Source organism: Dysidea avara, chromosome 1, assembly GCF_963678975.1.
Source record: "Dysidea avara chromosome 1, odDysAvar1.4, whole genome shotgun sequence".
NCBI lineage: Eukaryota > Metazoa > Porifera > Demospongiae > Dictyoceratida > Dysideidae > Dysidea > Dysidea avara.
The window spans coordinates 33,419,352-33,440,643 of NC_089272.1; the positions used below are offsets into that span (position 1 = coordinate 33,419,352).

The following is a 21,292-nucleotide window of genomic DNA, read 5'->3' on the forward strand; positions in this document are numbered from 1 at the left end:
TCTACATAATGTATGAGTTTGACAAATGGGGTCGACATTGTGATGTGTGCTTTTGCTTTACATCTGATGCATAATTACTTACATAGAATGCACTTAAAAGATTTTGGTGTAGCTATTTGTCAATTTCCAGTTTGGCTCAGTGGGAATTGCACATGCTGTGTAGCCAAAGCTGATCATACATGCAAAATTCTGTATCAAATTCAGGGGCAGATCCAGGGGGAGTTCAAAGGGTTCCATGGAACCCCCCTTTTGAAAGAAGAGCCTCTCTTACTCGAGATACTCTAATAGAGAAGTCACAGTAGTCTTTTGAGGAGCAGTCGGTGTAGCAAGCTATATGTAGTTGGTGAGGGCATCTATGGTGAGGGGCAGCTATTGTCAGCAGGTAATGACCTTTTTTTTTTTGATCTTCAACTTACAGCTAGACTGAAGTTGCAATTTAAAGTGGAACCCCCCTTTTTAAAAGTCTGGATCCTCCCCTGTAATTATATAATCAACTCCTTCATGTATTACAGTAGCTACTACGTGTTTCAGCATGTCTCAGGCACTGAACCAGATTGCCAGTTGCTCACAGCACTAATCACCTGTGGGCACTGAAACCATCTCTGCCTCTGGATCCAGATTGCACTACTTGTCCTGAACAATTAAATTGATCAAATCTGATAAGTGTGAACCAAAGTGTAACCGAACAAGACTACCAAGCAGGGCTGGCAAAACAGGGGAGGGTGGGCCACCACAGTTGAGGGCATAGCAATTGTAGCATATTTTCAAGGGGGTCTGGGGGCAGGCCCCCCCTCCACCAGGAAAATTTTTAAAATCATCACTCAAGCCTGAGATGCAGCAATCTGAAAGCATTTTTAACGTAATTTAGTTGGGTGCTGACAGTTGCATGCAGCTCAACAGAATCTTTGAAGTAAGTCTGAGTGTACTGAAGGGCTGAAATAATATCAAGTAGCAAACTCTTACGTGCAATTGTATGGCTTCTCGTACGTTAGTCTGTGCACTAGAGTTTAAAACCATAGATTATAGCCCTCTATATAATCTATGGTATAGCTACGTATAATATTTACCTAGCTGTACATAATATGAGGGAAGATACTCTCTTTCTCTTCTAGAGTAAAAGGTTGGGTGGGTCGCAAAGAGCAAGAATAACCGATCGATTTTAACCTAAGCGCGCAACTTAATAGTTTTTTTCTGACAAAAGTTGAGGCGTTTGTTATGCTGCGCGGGAACATTAAAAATGGCGACGTTGGCAGGTGCTGGCAGAAAGTTGGAGAGTCGAAGTGTTCTTCTGTGACATAGAGAAAGAGAAGACTCCGCAAGCAAGTAGTGAAATAAAAGAATGCCAGTAAAGCGGCCGTCTCGACTCGAGGGGTTCTGGACTCAAGTCACTACTCGCACATCACCCGCCTACCTTAACAGCTATAATTCCATATCGGTATGTGAAAAGGAATGGTATTATTGCCACTGCTTCTAATGTGAGGAAACAAACAAGCTCTTCTTACTACAACTCGGTGCAGGAAAACAAGGTAGGCATCATTTAGAGTCGCCTAGTCCAGTACACAAATATTTATTATATCCAGGTTATCAAAATCGCACTCATCAATAGAGTAGTATGTCTGGAGATAAATATAGTGTTACTCGTCAGCAGAATGTATCACCAGATATATTAAGAGAATGGTAGCTTTGCCAAGATGGTGAACATCATTAAGACTATAGCACCTGTTGAAAAAGTCCATCGGACCTCAGGATGCCAACCTACAATTGAGTTTGAGCTGTTACTGAATGCCGTTGATGTGTCACCTGGTCTGTAGGTGAGGTTCTCTTTTGTGATTACAAGTCTTGTTTGTAATTATGTATTTGTTTGTAGTATGTGTTTATTCTGTGGTGTATCATTAAACAAGGCCACAAACAGGCATCCTGTTCAAAATATGTGTAACCTTATATCCTACATTGCTCATATCTTGCCTACAGTAATTGTGCTAAGTAGTACCTTGAGTAGTATGTATGCATTCCCAGGTGCATTTGGATTGAACATAATACCACACAGTACTTTATCATTATTTGTAACTTGATTTTAGAAAGCGGATCCAAATTATACACCAGAGGAAATTGAACGACCACCTCTAGTGGGTAGCTACACTATCAAACTATCCGGCGATTTTGATGCTCAAAACTGGTTTCTTGAGGTTATGTTTTCTGGGTGCCCTACCAGGCTCTAGTCACATTTTCTGGCTTTGACACGAGGACCTCGCTTCATGAGAATCAGTGGTGGATGGCCTTCAACAGCCAGCCAAAGATTTTGGTATTGATTCTGCTGTATTTCAGCCACTTAAGGAGCTAGTTTTCAAGAATAGCTGCCAACCTGCTACTAATAGGCCTAATGTATTTTGTGGAGTGGACTCACAAACAGCTTCTTAACAATTATCCAGAAATTTCCTAGTTCTTGTACCACTGTAGACACTAATGTCAAGCTAAAACTACTGAAGCTGCTCTTCCTACAAAGTCACAAATATCGCATGTGCACTAATTTATTAGAATATTTACAAGACGTTATAATAGTGCATAAATAGTTAGATATAGGCTACACATAGCCTTTTCTACACAGTCTATATAGTGACAACATATTTTTAGATGTAAACTAGCTTAGCGGGCAGCATTAAGCGGATAGCGTAATACTAACAACATCGCTAAGTATTTACTTCTGGTCATTCACAGTAGCCTATCCACTAGTATTAAGCAGTAAAGCAGCAAAGGAATTAATCCTATGCAACTACAATAGCCTCCACCACTGCTAGTATGCACAAGTACACATGTTTTGTAAACATTCTATTAAATTAGTGCATTCGCGAACTCTGTAACTTTGTAGGAAGAGCAGCTTCAACAGTTTTAGCTTGATTATTGTGTTTCCAGTGGTACAGGAGCTAGATAATACCTGGATAACTGTTAAGAAGCTGTTTAGTTCAGTGCATGAGTCCAGTCTGCGAGTCCAGTCTGCGAAATACATTAGGTCCTACTATTAATGTGTTTTCTATGCATAGTATTAATGTATTCAGTTTTTCATATTTGTTGGCCCTGACCACAAACATTTTTCGTATGGTTACACTGGATCTGTTTTCAGTAATCTTGCATTGTTCAACTTTCTTAAATGTCCAAGAAAAATAGTTATATTGTAGTGTAGGTTGCATTTTTTTGTTAATGTGTACTATACCGTGCATTCATTTACATTATACAATTTGCAGAAACTTCAATAAAGTGGAGCAGCTGTAATATGCCGAACGTAAGGGCAAGGTGGAAATAGCTATCAATCAAGAAGATATTAAGTGACATCGATACACCAAGAGAGCAGAGAGACATCTAGCAAGGAGTGACACGATGAGCTAATGAAAGTTAAAACTCAAGCTTAAGGAGTAAACATGCTGATATGATGATAAAGATGGTAGTCAATTAAACAGGTTCAGCCCAGGTGATCACCCTTTGTCCCAAGCAAAAGAAATTTCGTGATGGGTCACAAAATCTGATATATGGTACTGTACTATGTGACTAACTTGTAGCTATACTATACCCTTGTAACTGTGTACTTGTATATAATGTAATACCATGTAGATATTATTGTTTACAGTTTTTACCACATGTATAAGTTTCATTGATACTGTACAAGAAATGTATTTGAAATTTCATTAATACTGTATAGAAGAAATCTGTTGGAAATGTCATAGATATTGTATAAGGGAAATTTCATAGATATTGTATAGGGGAAATCTATAGGAAATTTCATAGATATTGTATAGGGGAAATCTATAGGAAATTTCATAGATATTGTATAGAGGAAATCTATAGGAAATTCCATAGATATTGTATAGAGGAAATGTATTGGAAATTTCATAAATACCTTATAGAAGAAATCTGTAGGAAATTTCATATGTCCAGTGCAGGAAATCTGCAGGAAATTGTGCCCTATCATGTAGTAGGAAATGTACAGGAAATTTGCAAATTTCCTGTACATTTCCATCTCCCGGATATGTGCTGGAAATGTCACCTGTCCTGTAAATTTCCTGCACATATCCTGCTACAGGAAATGCCACTTTTTTTCCTGTGATAAGATGTACAGGTTTCAGAATTGGAGATAATCATGCAGTTAAATCCCTGATGCTGGCTGCAGATTGTTAACATGAAACGATCTGACTGCTCTATTAGAGTATTTGAACGTTCTATTAGAGTAAATCGATCTTTTAGAGGCTTTTCAGCTCCTTTCAGCCAGCACTCCTGTAATATCATTTATAGTAGCTTAACTCTTTTTTCTAGGTAATCAAGAGACACACCCCCTAATTTCACCAATTATTCCCGTGGTCGTCCGATTATTCTAAAATTATGCCTGTAACCATCCTATTATTCCGGAATTATTCTCACGAAATTGGTGACCTATTATTCTCAAGATTATGCCGGCATAATAGGTGCAGGCCTAGTCAGGTAATTCATCTTCAATAACATGGTTGGGCTAGTTGAGAAATCATGGTCTTGCAAATCCTGCATTACAAAAAATATATTATGCTTATAATACATCTGTCCATTTTACATCTCTTTGTATAGGTAAGACATGCAGTGCTAGAATTCTTCAGTGGATAAACAAGCCTGAAGAAATGATGTAATAATAATCACCAAGGCAGAGCCAAGGTGATTATTACATCGTTCCTGAGGAGGCCACTGAAAAATCCTACATGTCTTACCCAGTAAGACACCTGTGTACAGGTCTCTAATTACTAGAATAAACCTTGCATACTTTGCAAATATCAAAAGCATTCTTTGAATGCCATTGTCTAACTGCTCTTCAAAATCTTTCTCTTTAATGGTCCACTATTTGATTAAAATTTGCTTTATAGTACAACCTATATACATACGTAGCTATTTTTATTATTTTATTGACAGTTCACTATTAAATATACAACTGCCTTAAAATCCAACTAACAAAACAATGGTTGAGAATTGCCTTCTGTGTTTCTTCAATCTTAATTTTGTTTCCTTTAGTTTATTATTATTATTAAATACAGAGATAAAGGCATTATGCCTGTGAGTCCTGCTCATTACAATAAACAATTACATTAAGAATAAAAGTTATCAATCAAAATTTTAAAATTGTCAGTGGAATTAGACGACACTACATAATTGGGTAAATTATTCCATGAATTGATAGTTCTTACTGAGAATTTGCTTTGAACATTCTTTTGGGCATGAGGTTTAAAAAGTTTGAAGTCATGTCCCCTTGTGGCACTTGACAAATTCAGGTGGAAAAATAATTCAGGTTGAAGATTAGCATTCCTTTGTAAGATATTATATACCATAATCATGTCAGCACGATGCTTTCGATATGACAATGTAGGAAGCTTGAGGGTAACCAGATGTTCATCGTACTCTAAACTTGACAGATCCTGAACACATTTAGTGGCTCTTCTTTGCACTCTCTCCATCTTGTCACAATCTCCAATATAATTGGGTCCCCATACAACATTAGCATATTCAAGGTGAGGTCTTACCAGAGCCTTGTAGAGCATTGGAAGGGTCTTTCTATTTAGAGTGTTAAATGATTTTTTGATTAATCCCAATACACAATTGGCTTTGTTTATAGCAGAGGTTGCTTGGCTACGGAACTTTAAGCTAGAATCCACTATTATTCCTAGGTCTTTATGTTCTGATACTACCTGTAGGGGTTGTCCATCCATATAATATGTATGACACGGGTTAGAGTTACCCAGATGCATAACAAATGTCTTAACAATGTTGAAATTCAGCAACCACTTCATTGACCATTCTTTTAGTAATAAGAGATCTTGTTCCAATTGAAAGTTACTCTGCTGGTTTACAATTGGGCAAAACAACTTAACATCATCAGCAAACAACAACACTTGGGATGATACTACGCTAGGAAGATCATTGACATAAATTGAAAACAAAAGAGGGCCAATCACAGATCCTTGAGGCACACCACTGAGTACATTACTTGTAGCTGATTTAACACCATTAATCACAACAGCCTGCTTCCTTTGAGAGAGAAAGAATCTAATGCACTGCAGAACTTTGCCCTGTATGCCATAAGCTTCAAGTTTTAAAAGTAATCTTTCATGCGGGACAGAGTCAAAGGCCTTACTGAAGTCCAAATACAGTACATCAACAGGCACACCTTTCTCAAGAGATTCAGTCCAGTAATGTAATGCAGTTAAAAGTTGTGTAACACAGGAGCGTCTTGGCATAAAATCATGCTGTTCATTAGGTAGTAGATTATTCCTAAATAGATAGTCAAACATTTTATCTCTGATCGTTGATTCCAATACCTTGCAAATCAGTGGAGTCAAACTAATTGGTCTGTAATTAGATGGGAGTTTACAGTCACCCTTCTTAAACACTGGAGCCACGTCTGCTAGTTTCCAATCATTAGGAACTATACCTGTGTCCAAGGATTTCTGAAACAATACTGCTAAAGGTTTGACAAGTCAAGAGCTGCTTCTTTGAAAAAACGGGGATGCCAACCATCTGGACCAGGTGATTTATTAGCATCTAAGTGACATAACTTGTCATAAATATTAGGCCTGTGCGATAATGAAAAAACCTATATCTCGATAAATTTCGATAATAAAAGCCTATTTATCTCGATAAATGATATTATCTCGATAATGATCATACAATATAACACTGAACACTAAAGAACTTTCAAGTAAGTGATGGTTGTTAAAACAAAAGATTTAGTCTCACAATAAACAATATTGTTATACCGTTAGTCATACTGTTACTTTTAAATTTATCTTTTCTTCTTGTTAACTTCTAGGTTTGCACCAAGGAAGACCAACATGTTAGCATTCTCTGGTAGTAGACAGGCTCTTTTTTCATTTACTACATGTCCAGCCACACTAAACACGCGCTCTGATGGCACTGAGGTTGCTGGAATACATAAAAATTCCCTGGCTAACCGTGCTAACCGTGGATAGTGTCTCTCCACCATACTAGAGGGTTACCCACTGTACTAGGATCAATTTCAATGGCAATGTAATTGCTCATTTCCCTTTCTACTTCAGCTTTGATTCTTTCACTGTCTGATAGTGGTGCACCTTCATCTTGAGATTTGGAATTAACAACATCATCCAACAAAGACATCAAGCCTTTCTTGGCCTTTTTAGATGGTGGAGGAGCATCATCATCATCAGTCAGATTAATAGTGCTTGTACTAGTATCAAGGCTGTTGTTATCATCATCATTCAACTCTTGTGCTTCTTCTTCCACAGAAGCAATTGTAAAGCTCTTGTCACTGTCAGTCATGAAAGCAAGGGCTTTAAATCTAGGGTCAAGGAAGCATGCCTTGTTAATCAAGCTCATCACATCATCGTAACGATCTTTGAGATCACCCATCACAATCTTTTTCATTGTTTTAGCCAGTGAGGAATCTGAAGAATTTTCAACCAAATGTATTGACAAAAGCTTGTATAATAGTGGTCTTACGGCTGAAATAGTTACTAGTTTTTCACCACCCAGTGTCTCAGTGATCTCCACAATGGGTTGTAAAACTACCAAAAATGTTTCCATTATTGAAATCTCAGCATCACTAGGCATAAAATCTGTTGTTTTTTTAAAATTTCAATTAAGGTAGCACACAGTGGCTGACACTGTTGAAGCAAACGTTTCAGCATGTAATACGATGAGTTCCACCGTGTAGTGACATCTTGAACCAAACTTAGTTCCTCAACATGCAAGTCTGTTTGTTTCTGCTTTAATATATATGAAGACTTAGAAGAGTGATGAAAATGGGTCACTACACGGCAGGCACGAGCAAGAGCTCTTGATATTTGTGGAATTTCTATAGCTTTCTTAACTCCAATTTGAAGAGTGTGGGCTAGACAACCAAAGCGAGGCCATGATAGTATTTCAGTTGCACAAACAATGTTTCGTGCATTATCAGTGGTTATAGACACAAGATCATCATCTTTAAGATCCCACCTTGCAAGGCTATCCTTCAACTCATCAGCTAAATTGACACCTGTGTGTTCCAATGGCATTTCAGCAGTGTCCAAAAGGTGAGCTTGTAGATTCCATAATTCATCAATATAATGCACGGTATGCGAAATATAACTATGGTTAGGGTAGTTGGAAAAGGCGGATACGGTCGGACACGGACGCGGACACGGACATTTTCAAAAAGCACTTTTACGTTTATGCAGTATATGCTTTTACATTTATGTAAGTTATTTTTCATTACCTAATGCTGTTTTTACAGCAGTCTTCGCTTCGAGACCCAGGCGTCGATCCTTTCATAGCGCTTATCCATTTATAAACGTACGTGCGAAGGACTAGACCAGCACTCCACAGCATGCCAAAGACCATAATGGTGTTGTACACATGTTCTAAAGTCTAATACAGAGTTAGGGATTAGCTTGTATGCCCCATGCAACTTAGCTTAGCAGGCCAAATCCACAATCTTACGCCTTTTAGTATAAGGCGCAGGCGCTTATACCAAGTGTTGAGGATTTCAAGGACCTGGCCTACGAGATTAAGTTGGGACATGCTAGATTAATCTCTGTGACTCTGAATTAGATTTCTAGAGCACGTATACAACACTATAATGGTCTTTAGAGTGCTAGTCTATCCTTCGCACGTGCGCTTATAAATGGATAAGCGCTATGAAAAGATCGACGCCTGGGTCTGGAGGCGAAGACTACTGTGAAAACAGCGTTAGGTATGAAAAATAACTGTTATATAAATGTAAAAGTCCTTTTTGAAAATGTCTGTGTCCGTGTCCGCGTCCGTGTCCGACCGTATCCGCCTTTTCCAACTACCCAATTCTTAGACCACATGCCATAGCAGCAGCAATTCTTGCTTTCTCACTCTGATAAATTTCTGGAATGTAATTCTGTGAGAAGGTCTTCCTATCAGGAACCACGTATCTTGGCTCAAAAGTACGCAACATAGCCCGAAATCCCACATTGTTGACTATGCTAATGGGCAACATATCCTTCGCTATACAATGGCTTACTGATTGGTTAAGAGTTTTCCACCTTTTCGAGTTTGACGTTGACAGTGGCTCTAACTGACAGAAAGTTTCACTAATGGTAGGCATTCCAGTATCCGAGATTTTTAAATAAAAAAAATTCTCCGTATATTCCCCAATAGAACCCTGGCACAAAATGACAACTCGTGTTTAACTTGGGATTGCTCCGTCGTCCGAGCTCCAATGAAGATGAAAATCGTTGTGGGGTTTGTCTACACGCTGATCATCATGAAAATCGTAGTTTTATCGTGTGCGTTACATATAAGTAAGTTTTGTGTTGTTTTGTAATCTTTTCAAGCCTTGTAGTGTATGTAGAATACTTTAAAAAACATACTGTCGGGTGGAAGGTAGTCACTGGTGCTTACTTTAAAGTGCGTAGTTACTTCACTTGGGTTAGCGATTTTCAGCTCCAGAGCAATTTCCTGATGGCTGTGTCATCAGCTCAAAAGTATAAACCACTTCAAAGTTGGCATAACAATGCCATAATTGAAACCACAACTCCACCTTAGGTATTGTTGCATCATTGTGGCACCTCCACTTTAGTTGTTTACCTTTATAAGTTGCTAACTTGATGTTTTTACCAACTTGAGATAGCCACTTGCCTATGGGTATACACCATTGTATTGAGAAGTGTGCAGTAGGTGAAACATATTTGCTCACCACGAAGCATGCAAAGATCGCTGAGATCCAAGAAGACCTGAAGTTACTCTCATTACATGTACAAACTTGCAGCTAGAAGCAACTGCAATTTCAAGATAGTCCAGATTGCTAGATGGCTTCCTGATTCAATAGTGCCATTTTTCCCTGTAAAATGTTTGGGGAGCCCTGGAGAAAAAATGTACCTTTTTTCAGTTTTTAAGCACTGTGCATGCCAAAGTAGCTAATTCCAACCCAACAAACTATATATTTCTGAGATCGGCAACCAATACTCTATCTATTGAGCATATAAAAAGCCCACTTTTCCAAAATTTAAAAATCGGTCTGGAATGCCTACTAATGGGTGGTTGGTTGGCAGACATGGCACTACACTTTTGACCAGTTGCCGCTTTGGCTTTTACTTTCAAATATTCCGAGCGGTGGTTGTATTCCAAATGAGAGATCATATTGGTGGTGTTTCCAAGATAGTTCATCTTCTTTGGGCAGAGCGTACAGTAGACTTCAGTCCGCTTCTTTTTATCTTTCTCCAAGTACTGCCCATTTTTCGCTGGGAAGCCAAAGTATTCCCAAACAGGACTCTTTGCTTTTTCAAGCTTTAACAGTTCACGAGGACTATCGCGACACTCACTGCTTGAGTCACTGCTAGAATCACTACTCGCACCACTATAAGTGCTCATTTCACTAACGCATATAAAACAAAACAACACGAGGTGAATCACGAGATACATGATTACGTAAGCAATTGCATCATAATTAATTAATTATCGTATAATAATCGATTACAAAGAATATAATATCGCTATCTCGATAACCCTTCATCCTATCGTGATAATCGTATTATCGTTATTATCGCACAGCCGTAATAAATATCTTTATTGGAAATCTGAATATCAGCTATTAGTGCATCATTAAGTACATCAGGTAAAGGAGGCATATTTCTTAAATCTTCCTGGGTAAAAACACTTGCAAAATACTCATTAAGAACATTAGATTTTAAACAGCTTCTCCATTATCACTAGTCCTTAAAGTATCCACAGTCTTCATTTCAGAATTGACATATTTCCAAAATACTTTGGATTTGTTTTGATGTTTGAAACAAGGCTTTCTTCATAATCAGACTTCAATCTTCAAGTCAAACTACGAAGATCATTACGTACTTTAGCAAATCTATAAGTGTTGAGAGTACTACAATACTCATTCCAAAGTGACCTTTTCTTTTTACTTAATCATATAACATATTTATTTGTGTAAACATTCTTAAATTTAGGCTTAGAACTAGTTAGTGGAACAGAACGTTTAATAGCCACATCAAATTAGTACTGCCAAGCTACATCCATTGTCATGTTCATCATATCTTCACAATTAATATTTGTTACTTCAGACCGAAGCATGTCGTAATCACCAGCATTAAGATTAAATTTAATATAATCCAAGTCCGTATCAGGTGTTACTAAATTAAAACTAAACTGTAAACATAAATGATCACTTTTGCCTAAAGGGGGTAAATAGTCCAAATTGGAAATCATACCTTCTTCATTAGTTATTACCAAGTCCAACAATGATAGTGACACTCCATGTTTGAAACGAGTGGGCTCAGAGACATGTTGACATAATGCACAAGTAGATAACACTTCTAGAAACTCCTCAGAAGACTGGGAAGCAGAGCTTGAATCATTAACAGTTAATGTCTCCCAATTGAAATCGCTATAATTAAAGTCTCCCACTAATAACAGATGCGATGGCTGTCTATCACACATGCACTTTCTGAATAAAGTCACTAAACAACTCGGTACTTTCAGCTTTACTAGCATTAGGACTTCTGTATATACCCCCAAGAGTAAGGGAAATGTTATTGGGTAAAATAAGCTCTGCCAAAAGGTATTCCTCAAATAAACTGTTCGAAAATATAATTTGTTTAGTACTAAAAGCAATAGAAAAATACACTATGATACCTCTTTTACCTGATTTACCTAAATCAGTTGCATTATAGTCAAAATTTACATAACAATTATATCCAGGAATTGCCAACTGAGACAAGGGTATAGAATTACATTGCGCTTTTGGAATCACCTCAGTAAGAATTATAATATCAGGTTTCTCAACACTTATCATCACTAAAGGGTCATCTTTATTATTTAATACTTGGTCAGCATTTGTATAAAACACAGTTAACTTCTTACCAGTACCTGTCTTGAGAGAGTCTAGTCAATCAGATGTGGAATTTGGTGGTGGATTATTGGTGTTTGAAGCTGGTGGTGGATTACGGATGTTTGTGATAATTTTGCCTCGTCGAATCACAAGGTTACGTTCTCCCTGAGATCTAAGTCTTTGCAATTCTGCTCTCAATTGTTTAGCCTCCTCACGTTCTTTAACAGTCATATCTGGTGAAATGTAAACATTTTTAAAATTCTCAGATTTGCGAATAGAACTAGCATTCCTTAAAATAGCACTTCTAGCATTGACACTGGGAACTGTAATCAACACAGGTCTAACTCTGGTCTGGCTTAATTTGCCTAATCTAATACACTTAGTTACCTCAACATCCCCAATGTGAAATTCAGATTGAAATAGGTGAGCAAGCTTTTCGGAGTCTAACTTAGATCTCTCAGAAACTGACTGCACTGTTGGTTCTACAAGATTATACACGATGAGATTAACTCTCCTCCTTTCACGGTCAAGATATTCGTCAACAATTGCACTGGGGTTCATTGCCATTGCAGGTGGTGAATTAGCCATGTTAGGAGTTGCTGGAGCTCGGTTAATTGATTCTGCAGTTGCCTTGATCTCACTTCCAAGGTTTTGATTCATAGAGCAAAGATCATTCACATTAGATGACAGCTGAGATAGAGCACTGCGAATTTCGTCTTGTTCTTTCACTAAGGATTGCAAAGTATCTCCATTACTTCCAGAGGCAAGGATCGACGTTATTAAAAATGAACTGTTTTGAGCGAGTGACACAGTTATTTAGCCGGCAATAAAACATTACATTCTCTATTGACTTGGTCAGCTGGTTAATTGATCCATACTGCTGTTTAGTAAAACCTTCACAATTGGCATGTATCCATACAGAACACAAATCACATTAGTGTAGCTAACGCTTCGCTAGAAGGCGAGCATTTTTTGCGGCAGTGTCCACAAATATCTACATCCTTACTCAACAACTGGTCTTTAGGATCAGGAGAATCGTTTGGACGACCTCTTTTAAGACGCGGTGGTAAATCTCCTTCCATACTCGCCTGAAGTGAGTTTTCTTCAGCCATGGTTTGAAATAGTGCACACTCAGACCCAAAACAGCCCAAAAATACTCTCCCGAGAGGTACAGCAGGAAGAAAACTGCGATTTAATGATCACCTAAACAAAGAAGCTAGGTTTAAAAGCCAAAAAGCTAAATTATAAGTGCTGAAATACGGGTGGGGACTATTATACGGAACGGAACGGAACGGAATCATGGACTAATTTGCGGAACGGAACATTTTCGAATACACTACTACGTGACCGCAGCGTCTGTAGATCAAGAAGGCGCTATACAATCTTCATGGTAACAGGTTGAAACTGCCATCAATAGGTGAATGGAATGGATCGAGGCTCCACACAGTTTTATGATAAGAAGCTGTCTAGATAGGCAATTCGTTGTGGGATTTGTGGTGCCCTAAGCTAGTCTCGCGTACCCAGACCACTATTTTGTGACCTTTGGCCACATAAAAAAGAAAAAACTGAGTATTGGTCTGCCTACGCCTAGTGGTGCCAGTCCAGTTTCGGAGGCTATGATTGCAGCATAGATAGCTCTATGCATAGCTAATACACGAACATTTCATGTTCATGTATTACCTATGATTGCAGTAGTGCAAGTCTTGGATTGGAGGCTCGTATTTATTTTTACGGAAGTGCTCAGTGAAGGTGTTAGCTAACTATTTGAATCATAAATGACGGCACTTCACAGGTTATCAATCTCACGTACAAATAACTTAAAGCATAGATAACATACGCCGGCACTGGGTATAATCAACCATGCATATGCTTAAAAGGTCGATTGTGGATTCATATATTGTCATAGTAACGAAGTTTTAATTGTGGGATTAGCCATTGCTGTTACAAATTTTGTCAGATTTTAGCACTTTCCTGATTTAGAGACCATTGTGCTTTATGAAACGATACCTCTCTCCCATGAAAGGTCAGGTTATAAGGGTACTTTAATCGCTGTATGGTCAGTTCTTATGGTCACTTTGGTTATAGCTATTTCTTCCAGATTAACAGTATGTCAAACTTTGTCTATATGTTCACCATTGACTAAGAATTAATTACACGGTCAGTGTAAATAGCTATGCAGCAGTCCCCCAGTGGTGTATGAAAATGTGCTTATATTTCGAGCCATTTATAATTATTGATGATTATATAAAGATACAAGATTAAAATGAATGATCACAATTCATGAGAGGACATGTAACAAGTATGTCAGTTATCAGCCACAGGTCGACAATCAGTGCACAGCCAAGCCATCTTATGCTGCCATGCTTCTTTGGGTACTTGAATGCATATATTTGCATGGTACCACTCCTGGCACTTGGAACATTCGACCATTGACGCCTCACTGATTTCTGGCATTCAGCAAAAACAGTAAACTTTAATTGATTGTGTATTTGTAACCTTTGTTGCTTTTAATCTTCGAGTGTGTGCTATTGGAAACTCCTCAATTCTTCCTACCTCAAAGCATTTTATCAAGTGTTGTCTCATTAATGGTTGGTTATAAAAGATCAACTCTGGTTGCTTGCCAAAGCATAATGAGGTAGCAAATGCAATAGAAAATAAACCGCAATCACTTGTTCCACTTTTCCGTTGAATATCCGCAAAGTGGACATTAATCTGTCTGAATTGGGTCTTCATAATGCATGCTATTTGATGCTGGACATTTTCTGACAATTGCCGATATAGACTGTCATAAACAAAAACGTTTGGTTCCTTTGTTTCAATTGTTGAAATTGTAAGCCAGTGATTTTTCACACTGTCATGAAGTATCTGGATAAATTTGTCATGAACCGCAAAAGACATTGTATAGCTGCATCCTACACTTTGGAACCCATCCAAGTACTGAAATTGTTCAGCCAATAATCTCTGTGAAACATCTATGATAGAGGAGTTAAGCCAGTGAGTGGGGGATTGCAATACCTCCTTATCTGATGTGAGAAGGTTAAACTTTTCAATCCAAGTTGTAACATTAGCGGTTATTTCATTTGGAAGATCATCAACAGCAATAGGAGGGTGGATAGAGTTTTCGTTTGGCACAATCTTCTTTTTCATAGCATTGAGGCTCTTAACCAGATGAAAAGCAGCTTCATTTCTTTGATCAAAAGAGCATCTAGGAACTTTAGCAGCTGTTCTGTCATTGCCTGTGACACAATATTACAATTCTCACATACCATGAAGGAAACTTGATTAACCAACTAACACAAACTGCTTGTACATTGTGAATGGGATGTGCATACTATTTAATGATAGCCTATAAAAGTGTTTTGCCATAAAATAAAGAAAAAATACTCACATAATGAAGTTCGTTGTCATCTTTTATATTTTTGCCTCTACTTAATGTCACTTGTGTACAGAATTGATAATTTTTAATTGACAACATATCCATATAGATTACAGGTAGAATGTATCTATTGTGTTTAACTATGTAAATGCACTGTTATAATATACCTTCTTGAGTGCCCCCTGTACTGTTTGAATCAAAAGCATAGCTTTCTGTAACAACAATTACATCATACTGTAAACATTTTTACTTGTCGTAAGAACATATAAACTTTCATACAATTATTATCATGCCGTATAGCTTGATAGTTGCGGACATTTCAGTCTCTTAAAATATATCAAAAAGAGGGCAGCATATTTTAGGCACGGACGTGACTATTCTGCATAACAGACTGGAAAGACTCACAGTTTATCGTTGGCAATTTCCTGCTATTCTTTAGGAACTTGCTGCATGAACCTTGTTTAAAGGTTACTGTAATAGTCATTCATCAGAACAGTTTGGTTTGATTAAACTGCTAGTATAAACACTGTGAAGGTATTGTAGGGCTTGTTTCTGGTCAATTTTTTTGTGAATTGTGCTTTTCATATGCAGTATTAAGGATGTGTACACAGTACTAGGCTGTGGTTGGGACTCAAATAAATTAGCTACCACTATCACACCCTCTGCACTGATTCCTTAAAGGTATATCCATAAGCCCAAAAATGCATGGCTGTAAACCTTCAAAGCATACTTTCTATGTCTATTTGTGATGTAATAAAGTTTATAATGATACCTAGGGATTTACCCTCACGCTAAAGCAAACTCGCCATGTAAACAATATTTCAATGAACAAAATACTTTACATTAGATGATTTATAACTCAATGATGGTGCTCCTATCAATTTGAGATAAGTTTCATTCAATTAGCCATGAAATTCAGATCGAGCTGTATAGAACTCATGTGATTAAACCCACAACCTATAGTAAATTGTACACATAGTGAAAACATTGAATAATAGAAAACATAATCATCGTCGTTCATCGCTTCATAATAAGTAAGCCTCTGTAGTTAAAATGTTCATTAAAGCTCCCCAAGCAACCCAGTGAATAGACTTTCGATTGATATGTAGATTTTTTAGGTTGATCGGGTTATTCTATCTGTGCTTAATGTTGCCGTGTATGACTGTATTGTGCAAACATGCATTTCCCATGTGCCTTTAAGGGTTAACTTTGTTTCTTGTAGTTACCACTATTCTACACCTGGGCACATCACTGAGTGTTACTGTAACATATGATGTAGTTACAAAATCTGTTATAAACACGATTCAGCTTCTTTTGTAATTTGTAAAGGTGCTTTGGAGGTCTTTTATTAATGGAGAAGCCTGATATAACTACAAGACCTATAACAATGCAATAATAAGTCCCTTTTAAATGGTTATTATCAAATGCATCAATAAAAGGCTTGCATCAGGATGTATTCAGTAAAATTTATTTGGCACAAAATGTAAAACCTTTGGGATTTAGCATTTCTGATACACACATCATAATGTTGGTGATTTGTTTATGTGTACTCAGTTACTACAAAAATTATGTATTAATTATGTACCAAAATTGAAGCGGTGTCCAAAGTGGTCCATCAGTAGTTTTTTAATCACAGAATCTCCATTGGCAATAGTTTCATAAGGGTATACAAGTATGCTTGGCTGTGGCTGCTTGTGATCAGATAACACTTTTTGGAGCTTGGCAGCATCCTCATGTGAGTTGACGACATATGAACTAGCAAACGACTGTGGTATTACCTGACTAAACCCATCGGGAATGTGTGCACCAATAGGCCTAATTGGTTTGGCAGAAAATGATTCGCTGGCAATAATGTCCTCTACCTCTTGTGATATGATTACTGGCTTTTCTTCACTCCACATATCTTCTAAATACTGGTCAAAACCCTCCCAGTCTGGTAATTCTAAAACACAATGATGATAAACTCAGTACTTAATAGGGTTTTATAATTATGTAAGCACATGTTTTAGTTTTACTATACCATTACGTTATTCCTTAACAACGTACCATCTTTAACATTATCATCACATCTATACTGTTTACCAGCTAATAAATGTAAATCTGTAATGTTTTTTTCCAAGTAAATTTTGTTATACATACCTTTATTCTTGCATTTCATGCCATTGTGACAATGATCTGTACATGGTAAACCATACTTCAAGCATCGACATTTTTTGTTAGTGCAATCAGATTTACAATTGCAAATACGTGTTGAACTGGTCTCCTTTGTATCATCTTGTTGATGGCCTGCTTTAGAGCATTAGATGTTATACAGATAATTTAATCACTTACCATAATTCTCCTCATCTGAACAGGTAGATTCCACACTTTCATCAGCTTCACCTATTAATACAATCCATGTTACTTCTATACAAACTTTATAAACATTTTTAACAACCTTTATCATGACATTGTGACATGCATTGGTCACCAGGAATTGATTGCTTTGCATCACAGGAGTGCTCTTCTGTAGCATCTGAAAAAGTAAAATGCATTCTAAGTGAAATGTGTTCCCAGATCATATGCACAAATCATGTTCGCATTCTAAGATAAAGAAGTTGATGCTGTGCTACATGTATTTCTAAAACTAGTCGTCCGGTGGTTGCTGTGTATTGATAGCTCAAATGAGTTATTTATAAATGCACAGGGAAACTTACTGCAATTCCAATTCATAAAATATTTTATAATTCATTATCCCCCCTTCATTTAACAGTTTTCTGTAATATAGTATTTCTTTACAAAATTTTTGCATTCAGAAACCAGTTTTGTCCTCATTTGCATGAAATAAAAAACCGGCTGAGTGAACACCCACCACTTAGCACATTCCTCGAAATCTTTTTATTGCTTCTCTGTTATCTATGGTAAGAAAGGAGTGGAATACCAAAGTTTCAGTCCCTTATGATGGATAACCTTATAGTTACAGCGGTAGACAGCTGGAATAGCAATTAAGAATCTTAATAAAATTATGTACAGTAACAATACAGCAAATATATTACAGGCGCCTAAATAATCAATCATATCTTACAACTAAAAGCTACAAAGATGGGACTTAGCTCAATGTAAACTGCCACATCCATCAGGGTAAGAAATTGCAATACCCACTATTTTTGCCACATCATAAATAAACACCTGTAACTCATGTTTAATTTACTGTACAAGCATGAAACAAAAATCTACTTACTCGTTATAGCCCAGTGGTGCATAGGTTTTGCTGATAATTATGAGCATTACTTCACTCCAAATCAAAGCAATTAAAATGTGTGTAAAATTTTCATGTGGCACACATCTTTTTAATAAATTTTATGACAAATCAGAATTTTGCGAAAACAGTGGGTTTTTGCCCAGCGGGTCACATATAAGTGTCAGAGTATGGCTGTATTCCTTAGCATGTTAACTGACCTGGAAAATCAGTACACCTTAATAATCACTGCTGGTTGGTCCATGATATGATGTACAGGTTTCAGTGTATTTGAGTAATTATTTTTTAACCAGGCATGCACCCATAAATTATGTTTGTCTGCACCGTCTGGGAAATAGTACTTGTCCTACAGTACAGAACTTGCTATGTTGTTTACAACTTCTACTAGTGACAAGAAATGAGTTAAGTCCTACACAACAATGAAAACTAAGAAATGCTAGTTGTTAGTCATAATACGATTTTAAAAATGTATATGCATTTTCCCAATACAACAGTCCACTGAGTGCAATGCCAACACACCAGTGCTACTAATGGGTATTCATAGTATAGGGCATGCTCACAGAGGTCCCAACACACCACAAATATGTTAATTACTACTAACCCACCCATGAAAAACATTTTCTGCATGGAATTAAGAATTCTTGACAATATTAAAACATTCATGTTTGTGCCTGTAACTCACTTCCTGAAGCATCTGGTGCAGGACAAACTTCATAGTCTCCTGGTCTAGGCCTCTTCCTTCCAGACTTTTTCTCTTTGGAGCTACGGGAGTTTTTTCTCAGCTGTGTTAAGCTCAGTTTCGTCTTGGGAACAGCTTCACAGGTCACGCCAATACTTAATTTTGCAGCCAAAATGTGGTAACATGAAGTAGATGAAGCACATGAACATGATTCTTTAGGATGCAATGTTACAACATGAGGCTTGTTAGTCCCCATGACAGTGAATGTTCGCAAATTAGAATCTAAACTGATTTTACGTTGTTCAACTACACATCTTGCGCGTTCTTTCTGGGTTAATTGCTCTAAGCATCTATCCTCTTTCTTATCACTCATTGATTCACTTACACCAACATTAGCCATGGTACATTTTCCCTTAATACGCTGAACAATTTCTTTAGGGTGGTAAATTTGATGATCTGAATTGAAAGGTAGCTCTGCTTCCATAGCAGCAATTGATGAAAATCTTGAATGAAGATTGTAATTCCCTAAATTCCGTTTGCCACGTGAAATTTCTATGTTGTAGTACCCTTGAAGATTGTAAAGGGCTAAAGCCATGCAATCAATAGGAGCTTCACGCCATTCCACAAGTTGCTTTAAGACATAATTCAAACCCTCAGCCTGGTTGTTTGTTACACCACTAAATGGGCTATATACTACAAGTGGCTCGATTGCCCACCGTGCAATAGATGTGATGTCTGGGGCAATGTGGTTACAGTAGTATTGATAAAATGCTGCACTCCATTTTTGGGCCATGTGTAAAAGCTCAGCTTGATACTCTATTGTGATGGTAGGTGAAAAAGGTACTTGACATCTGACAAATAGATACCCACATCCTTTGAAGGAGCACCATGCTCTCGAAGCCAGCGCATTGCATCACGAAAAACATGATTCCAACACCGCAGATTTGTAGAGGATTGTAGGTGTGAAGCTATGGTATTAACAATACCCTGCTCTTCATCAGTCACGATTGGGTTTGTAGTACTCTTCAAGCCAGGTGCTAACTTACAGCACACATCAAAAAACTGATCATGAACAGACTGATACTTTCGTTCATGTAAGACAAACCCTACTGGTATGGCGGGACACTCTTTAAAAAGAACATGGCCAAATGACAAGACAGACACATAGAAATCACCGAGTTGAAAAGTTGTGTCATAGGAAAGTAATTGGGCACTTGGAGAATCAACCAATAGAACACAGTCCAACTCATTAAACAAAACCTTGTGCCCACAAATGCAGATCAAATCGGGATGAGTATGAATGGAATGAATAAAATCAGGCAAATCAATCGCTAATTCATGAAGGTTAACGATACCATCATGTGACAGACGAAAGTCTTCCAAAATATGACAGCGGATATTTTTCACTTGTTTGATGTTGCGAGGTTGTTTCACCGACAAATGTGTTGATGGAGGAACTTTTGTGATTTCATCTCTGTAAGCTTTTATTGGGTAGCCACCTTACATTCTTCTTCTAAAGTTTTCAGTACAGATGGACAAGTTCTTACATAGCTCCTTTGGGAATTCGTAGTGGCATTACCATGTGGAAAAGGTACAGCAGCCTTTTCATCTCCCAAATAATGTATCACAGTGGTCATGTTATCACTTGGAGGTAACAGATTATAAGCATGCTTAATAAACACATTTGATGGACCATCAGGCAGACTGATCCAGAAGTATGATTTCTTGACTTGTGGGTCTGTCTTTGGCAGATTATGGACACCTTGATTTACCCATCTGTACTGATCACATCGCCAGTCACCTGTTAGGACAGTCAAATTATCAATGAAATATATGATGATACTTGAGTAGAGCAGCATAGTGCAAAAGTTGTATACTTTTTGATACTATTAAGTTGTACTCTTTGTGATATATAATTTTGATATAGTGCCATTACAACTTTGACCTTTGGTGACCTTTACAGACATTTTTGTATTCAAATTTTAATTCATCATTTTTTGTCTTTATCTAACTGAGGCATCATCTTGCACTATGGTGCAGTTAAATCACAGTTTCACATTACAGGTGCTGCTTGGCTTTCATTTGAAGTTAATAGGTGATTACAAATAAATTACCTACTGATTAATTTACACCCAAATATTAAAATTATAAAAATGATTATAACTTTTG

The 21,292-nt window shown here is 37.4% G+C and overlaps 1 protein-coding gene and 1 long non-coding RNA gene across 3 annotated transcripts; one reads left to right on the forward strand and one right to left on the reverse strand.

The window, feature by feature from the left end:
• The first annotated feature begins 1,223 nt into the window (after nucleotides 1–1,223).
• Nucleotides 1,224–3,688, forward strand: LOC136249855 (uncharacterized). Its single transcript, XR_010698359.1, has 3 exons — nucleotides 1,224–1,526; nucleotides 1,581–1,811; nucleotides 3,240–3,688. It is a non-coding gene; the product is annotated as an uncharacterized lncRNA (long non-coding RNA).
• Nucleotides 3,689–14,060: 10,372 nt separating this feature from the next.
• On the reverse strand, nucleotides 14,061–17,896 carry LOC136249861 (uncharacterized). Of its 2 annotated transcripts, none has more exons than XM_066041996.1 (7): nucleotides 17,644–17,896; nucleotides 17,538–17,588; nucleotides 17,346–17,492; nucleotides 17,253–17,291; nucleotides 16,792–17,148; nucleotides 15,374–15,418; nucleotides 14,061–15,066 (listed from the first exon to the last, which is right to left on the reverse strand). In XM_066041996.1, the coding sequence occupies exons 1-7, from the start codon at nucleotides 17,765–17,767 to the stop codon at nucleotides 14,285–14,287; spliced, it is 1,545 nt and encodes a 514-aa protein (XP_065898068.1). In that variant the 5' UTR covers nucleotides 17,768–17,896; the 3' UTR covers nucleotides 14,061–14,284. The 2 variants fall into 2 exon arrangements, with proteins under 2 accessions (XP_065898068.1, XP_065898061.1); XM_066041989.1 differs by having other exon boundaries at nucleotides 17,346–17,495.
• Between the last annotated feature and the right edge of the window lie 3,396 nt (nucleotides 17,897–21,292).